At 45.2% G+C, this 7,083-nt stretch overlaps 1 protein-coding gene across 1 annotated transcript in view; it reads left to right on the top strand.

Moving 5' to 3' along the window:
• The first annotated feature begins 976 nt into the window (after positions 1-976).
• LOC142582951 (uncharacterized) overlaps positions 977-7,083 on the top strand; it is a 17,707-nt gene continuing 11,600 nt past the window's right edge. Inside the window, exon 1 of the mRNA XM_075693109.1 lies at positions 977-1,259. Within this exon, the coding sequence (XP_075549224.1) occupies positions 1,069-1,259 (191 nt within the window). The 5' untranslated portion in view covers positions 977-1,068. The remainder of the gene's footprint in view (positions 1,260-7,083) is intronic.

The following is a 7,083-nucleotide window of genomic DNA, read 5'->3' as shown; positions in this document are numbered from 1 at the left end:
ATAAAACGGAAACGGGCGTGCTGTCAGCACCCGGATGATTTGTAAAGTTGGATCACATGCCGAAGCGTCTGCTTCAGCGCCATCGCATGCTTCGTTTGTCGTCGCACTGCCACGGAATTCATGTAGGAGTTTTACGTAAGTGCGGTAGGCATAGAAATGCGTAAGGATAGGACACACTTTACACTTTATTGCTTTATAGGTTTGGAGCGCTTTTTGGCCAATTCTGTCGTTGATGTAGTTACGGCATGTTTCCTTAGAATCCGTTAATATTGTAAAGGATTTGTTTGCGCGTAAGCAGTTATATGCCTACCGAACGAGAAAGAGAGTGAGCGAAAGAGAGCTGGAGAGAGCCAACGTTTATTGATGCCAACAATCACGGGGGCGGACGCAGCCTCCCCCCGCCTAGCAGACGGCATGTATCCTAATCCGGTCGCCCACCCAACGAGAAATTTGTCCGTCACGTAAGACAATGAACGGCTCATACCCCCGTAAGCAAGCAAAAACTGCAATGGCTCATACCCACGTAAGGCACAGGCTACGAGAGCTCAGCAAAGTGAAGCGAACAGTGCATACATTCATTGAAATCACCCATACAACACACAGGAGAGCATAGGTTTGAACAAATAACAAGCTCAAAACAAACATCCGGACGATCAATAAATCATTCCATACACCCTTTCAGCAAACGTAGTGGTGGTTTTGCAACAGCTTCGCTTAATTAACGTTAATTCACCTTAATTAACACCAAAGATCATGGGTTCGACTTCCACCAAAGGTCGAGGGTTTGAGTGCCAAATTAAATACATCTTAATTAGCTATGACTAATTAGCATCACCTTAACTACCACATATGGTCGTGGGTTCGAGTGCCGTAATGAACTCTATCTTAACGCTGCCTTATCACGTTCGCTATAGATGATAAGCGAATGTTTGATAAGGGTGATAACGACCGATGAGGGCTTGTAAGGGCTGTTAGGAATGGCCGTACGGGGTGGCAACGTGCCAGCTATTTCAGCCCGCTGCACGTGTTCCAATCCAACCAGACGGGGCGCACTTCAGAGAACTGCGGATGACCGGCAGCCACGTGGCGCGGGGTCATCTCAGGAATGTGGTACCCGGCCGCGCCACCCGGGACGGAGCAGAGTTCTGCGAAGCCCCTTTGACGTCGGCTCCGGACCTTTACATCCGTGTGTGCGTGCAACACGAGTATGTGAGCCCGCCTCCTCCAGAAGGGCGGGTCATCTTCGGTGACGTCGAACGGTAACGTCGAACGATGGCTGGACGAACGTTTCCGTTCGCTTGGAATCAAGGGGGGACCAAGTGCTCGTTGTGTGCTCGTCGTAGTGAGCTGAGTGCTCGTTGTCATGCTCGGAATGTACTAGTGAGCTGTGTGCTCCTAAGCTGTTTGCTGTATGTTAGTCTTGCGGGCTCCATATGGGAGTCATATAGACTGTCGATGTATGTCTTTTCTAAGATGTAAATAATGTATATAAATCCTGCTCTCCTAAGTCCCGACGAAGAGTCAAGCTACTTCCTACAGCTACGACTGCCAAATCTGACAGGGCTTATACTGGTCGGATCAAGTTCCATAACAGTGATAATTACACCAGGCTGCGTGGAGATGAGCAAGAGGCACTATGCTTATGCTTACTTAGACAACTACCTGAGGAGTTTCTGCGTGAATTTTTTGTTTTGCTTTTTAAGGTATTATACGCTGTACGAGAAAATGCGGTGTTTCTCCGCGCAATAGCCGGCCATATTTCGCCCAGCTTGCCATCGCAGAAATAGAGAGCACAGTAGGTCCCACAGAAGCTGAACAGTTGCTAAATCCCGGGAGCAAATTTCAAGTACTAGGAGCACATGTGTACGACTGTAATTTCTTATGTCGTACTACGACATAAGAAATTCCATGAAGATGTGTGAAGCAGACGAATACGTGAAGCGAAACAGGCAGCAAATGCAGCCACTCATGAGTCAGCGGTGGTATTGGAACGTGGATACCTTAACGGTAGCAGCTCGATGCTCTTCCCCATTTGGCCACAGTCACAATCTTTCTCTTTATTGCGTGAAAATAATGCCCGCAACGTAGAGAAAACTTTACTTGCATTTCATCATCATCATCATTCCTTTATGGCCACTGCAGGGCGAAAGCCTTTCCCGGCGATCTCCATTTACCTCTATCTTGTGGTAGCTGATTAAACCTGCCTTATCATGTTTGCTATCGAATATGATAACAAAAATCAAGCAATCTAACACCAAGCATCCCGAATCAAAACCCATTCAGGAACGGAATCAACGGTTTCGACCACTCTACACACTTGAGCGGTTTTTTTCTTAAAAGACAGATCTCGTCGAGCGAGAGGACTCAGCGGGTCTGTCGATCATGCACAATGAATAAAGGCGCAGCAACATGAACAAATCATATGTTGTATTAGTGATGATATTTTTGAACGGTAGGAACTGGATAGCTTACGATGTGATCGGAAGCTCTGTTCTGTTGGTTCGCTGCAATATATCGAAAAATAAAATGCGTCACGACAATGAATGACAGTCGTAGGCACGAGGTGCACTATTCTGATATGAAATGCACACACGCATGGTGGCAGCGTGCAGCTTCATCAGCTGAGCAAAAACCAAACGCGCATGGAAGGGTGCCGTCGTCTGGCGGCGGCCAGAAAACACAATCACGAAAGGCCATGGTCTCCGAGGTTGCGCGCGCCGGCAGGTTTTGCTCCGGCCGCCCCATTCGCACGGAGAGAGCGTTAAGTTCAGTGATGGGCGTGGCCGGCTTCTCCGCACCGCGGCGCGCGCAACCGAGGGCGCAACCGAAGGCGGTCGTTGATAGAGAGAACCCTGAACTTCTGTAGATGTTCCTCAGATAGGCGCATCGGAACTTACCGATTGTAACATCATGGGTACAATCAGCACTCGATGTGAACCAAAGGTCAGTGGGACGCCTCGCATTGGGCGCTCACGGGAAGACGACGAATGAAGCTGCGCAGGGTGATATGGGCTGGACTAGTTTTGAAGTGAGGGAAGCTCGCAGTAAAATTAATTATGAAGAACGACTGAGGAATATGGAAAAACGTAAATGGGCTGGGAGAGTGTTGAGGTATCTGTACAGGAAAAACATTGATTCACAGCGGAGGAAAAGAACTAGGAAGCTTACCAGCAAGTATGCGGCCTGTAGGGTGGGAAACACAGCAACAAAGAACGTCAAGCGGAAAGTCAGAGAGGCTGAAATAATTTCATGGGTGGCTGAGGATAGCTATAGGAGCTTGCTGGTACGGCATATCTTTTTTGTTGAAGCGCAACCTGAACAAGGCACATCTGACACATACAGCACTGTGTGTGTCAGATGTGCCTTTCTGTTTTCCTTGTTCAGCTTGCGCTACAACAAACTAAGTCAAGAGTGGCGGCAATGGAAAACAATACCGGCCATGAGTAACTACTTAAGAGGAAAAACGAAATCAGGAAAGAAACAATTTATGATAACTCAAAGGGAAGCTCATTACATTTCAAAGCGAGATCAGGATGTCTTAGAACACGCACCTATAAAGCGAGATATAAGAACGAAGAAGCATGTGCTTGCTGCGGTAAAGCTAGGGAGACGATGGAGCATGTTTTATGAGAATGTGAAGACATCTGCCCAGCGGTCGATTTAAGCACCACTGGCCTCCTTGAAGCCCTTGGGTTCAGCGACAGCAGGGGAAAAGTAAACATGTCCGCAATTGAGATTAGTAAGAGGCGATTGGAAAATTGGTGGAAGAAAAGTAGGGAAACGACAAACAACGGAGGTGTACAAAAAGAAAATTCACAATTGGGGTTCAGAAACATTGGTTATGGGAATTCATCGTGGGCTTTTTTTCCTTTTATTTTTTATTTTTTAACATAGGCAGGGCATTAGGCAATATAATAACAAGAGCTTTGTGGCGCAACCCGACGCCCCATTCCAAAGGGGACGATCACAGCATCCATCCAACCATCCATCCATCCACCCGGAAAAGAGGCTTACCTACCTTGAAGCGACCACAAAGGGAAAGGAGGAACAATAGCATCAATGCCCCGTGTCAAATCTGAGTCAAGTGGAAACGGATGGCAAAGGGAGGCAGGAAGTGGTCTCGGCAGTAGGAGAGAGTGAAAAGGTGATCCCCGGCGGCTCAAATCTGAAGAGGTGCTCAGAGGCGACTGTGGAGGGGGTGAAAGGCGATAAAAGAGTGGCGGTAGGGACGAAATTTTCAGGGCCGACATTGGGCTATGTCATGGAGCGAGCTATCGCGGATAATGCACAGGGTCACAACCTTGTAGTAGTAGTGGGTGGGCTAAATGATACGCTAAACAGAAAAGGGGCAGGGCTAGCCCAGCGTTTGGCGAAGGGGCTAGACTACTTACGCGAAATGTCTCATCGGGCGCAGATTGGGGTGTGCATGGTGCCGGAGGTACCGTTATGTGACAGCAACGTGCAAAGAGCGGTTGCGGCCGCTAATGAAGCTATATCGAGCGTGAGCCGAGAGAAAGGTTTCGAGTTTGTGGAAGTAAACAGGGGAGTGAAAAGTTACGGTGGTTTTCAGTGAGACAGGATCCACTTAAATTAAAGGCTTAGAGGAGGAGTGGGCTGCATAAACGTCTGCATTAACATGTTGCAGCCTATAACACGAGGGCGCCTGAACAATGGAACATTCTGCATTCAAGAACTAATTATGGTCAGCAAATGCTTCGACATACACTTCCGACTTTACTAAAAAAACCTCGCCTTACGAAAAATAGATGACCCGCCGCGGTCGCTTAGTGGCTATGGTGTTGGGCTGCTAGGTATGAGGTCGCGCGATCGAATCCCGGCCACGGTGGCCGAATTTCGATGGGGGCGAAATGCAAAAAACACTCGTGTGCTGAGATTAGGCGCACATCAAAGAACCCCAGGTGGTCCAAATTTCCGGAGTCCCCCACTACGGCGTGCCTCACAATCAGGTCGTGGCTTTGGCACGTAAAACTCCATAATATATATATATATATATATATATATATATATATATATATATATATATATATGTATCCACAGTGAAGTAGACGCGCGTATGAAGCGGTATGAAGTAGACGCGCTTCATACGCGCGTCTATTTCACTGTGATTATTTACCCGGACCCAGAACTGCTTTTTCTTCTGGTATATATATATATATATATATATATATATATATATATATATATATATATATATATATATATATATATATATAGATATATATGTGTGTGTGTGTGTGTGTGTGTGTGTGTGTGTGTGTGTGTGTGTGTGTGTGTGTGTGTGTGTGTGTACGTTCTGTCCGTATGGAGCTTGCAAAACTACTTTCAGTCAGACTAATTTTTGTTATTGTTTATTGCGTTTGTGCATACGCTATGGGGTATATGACCTATTGCTTTCCTTTTTCTAAGTATGCACTGTACTGAACATTGTGCTATGTTCATTTTTTTTCTTTTCTTTCTTTCCCTAAAAATTGTTTTAAACTAATCCATCATGGTCATTTTTAAATTTAAAATTTTCCTTGTGCACACAGACTACCTGTTTTCGTAATTATTAAGATGTATTACTTCCCGATTGTATATATACATTTTTGTAAGTTGACGCCTACCCACCTGCGTGATCACATGTGAGCGCCCACTGCCTGCTGTGGCCTTTCACGGGTTTTTGGGCTGGTCAAGTTGCCAGCACGCAACTTTTTACCCAGAACCCCACCATAGAATTCGTTTTATGGGAAATAAAGCCATTTATAATTTACTAAACTTGCTGTAAAATGCACTGTCGTTCCACTTACTTTTTTTTTAACAAAGCGTAATTTTATACATTGAAGCAGAAAAGTCACTGGAATTCCAATGTGTTTCTTCACAAAGTTCGAAAATGAATATCTTGAAACTGGCGTCATCCTGAGAATTCGTTCCGACTGGATCGACCTAGCGAACTCCCGGGCTACAATTTATAAATTGCAATGTGTGCTGCAAATTGATTAGTTAAAACATAATTAGTAAAATTTTCGTAACTATTTAATTATGCATTTCGATTTCTCGCCCTGTAATCTCTGTCTGCTTGAGCAATTCAGCGCAAAGATTATAATTGCGCTGTCTGCCACAGAGATTTTTAAAGATTACTGAAAGTTTTCATAGAAACTACCTGTCTGCCTCAATCCTTTTAATCATATCATAAGAAGCCAACAAACACTGACACCAAGGACAACATAGGGGAAATTGCTTGTGCTTAATAAAGAAACATAAGGAAACGATAAATTAATGGAAATGAAAGTGGATGAAAAACAACTTGCCGCAGGTGGAGAACGATCCCACAACCTTCACATTAGGCGTGCGATGCTCTACTAATTGAGCTACCGCGGCGGCGTTTCCGCATCCACTTTTTTGGGTATTTATGTTTCCTAGTAGAACCATGGGAGTGTTAGACAGCGCCCCCACTCGCATACCTTGGCGGCGGACGTGGAACGTCCTTTTTGCCGCAGGCGTCACGAGAACGTGATCTTTTTGGGTGAAGGCAACTGGTCAATAACCCCACATATGCTACCTGAAGGCATCAATTTAGCCGGATTCGAGACCCTCGTTATGTAATAAACGAGAAGAAAGGGGGTTAACCGAGGGGCCCGATTTTTATTAGTCATATCATAAGAAGGCAACAAACACTGGCACCAAGGACAACATAGGGGAAGTTACTTGTGCTTAATAAACGAAAATATAGAAACGATAAATTAATGGAAATGAAAGTGGATGAAAAACAAAACCTTCGCATTTCGCGAGGTTGCCCACCTGCGGCGAGTTGCTTTTCATCCACTTCCATTTCCATTAATTTATCGTTTCTTTATTTTCATTTATTAAGCACAAGTAATTTCCCCTATGCTGCCCTTGGTGTCAGTGTTTGTTGGCTTCTTATGATATGACTAATGAAAATCGGGCCCCTCGGTTAACCCCCTTTCTTCCTGTTCAATCGTTTTAATGTGACTCAAACATACGCATATTTTCGCGATTGTAGCACACGTACAGTATTTTTAGGGCTGCACAATAAGCTGCTTTATATTAAATCACGTTACGGAA

This window comes from Dermacentor variabilis, chromosome 5 (genome assembly GCF_050947875.1).
Source record: "Dermacentor variabilis isolate Ectoservices chromosome 5, ASM5094787v1, whole genome shotgun sequence".
NCBI lineage: Eukaryota > Metazoa > Arthropoda > Arachnida > Ixodida > Ixodidae > Dermacentor > Dermacentor variabilis.
The sequence above is the reverse complement of the archived record's forward strand: the minus strand, read 5'-3'. Positions and strand labels throughout refer to the sequence as shown.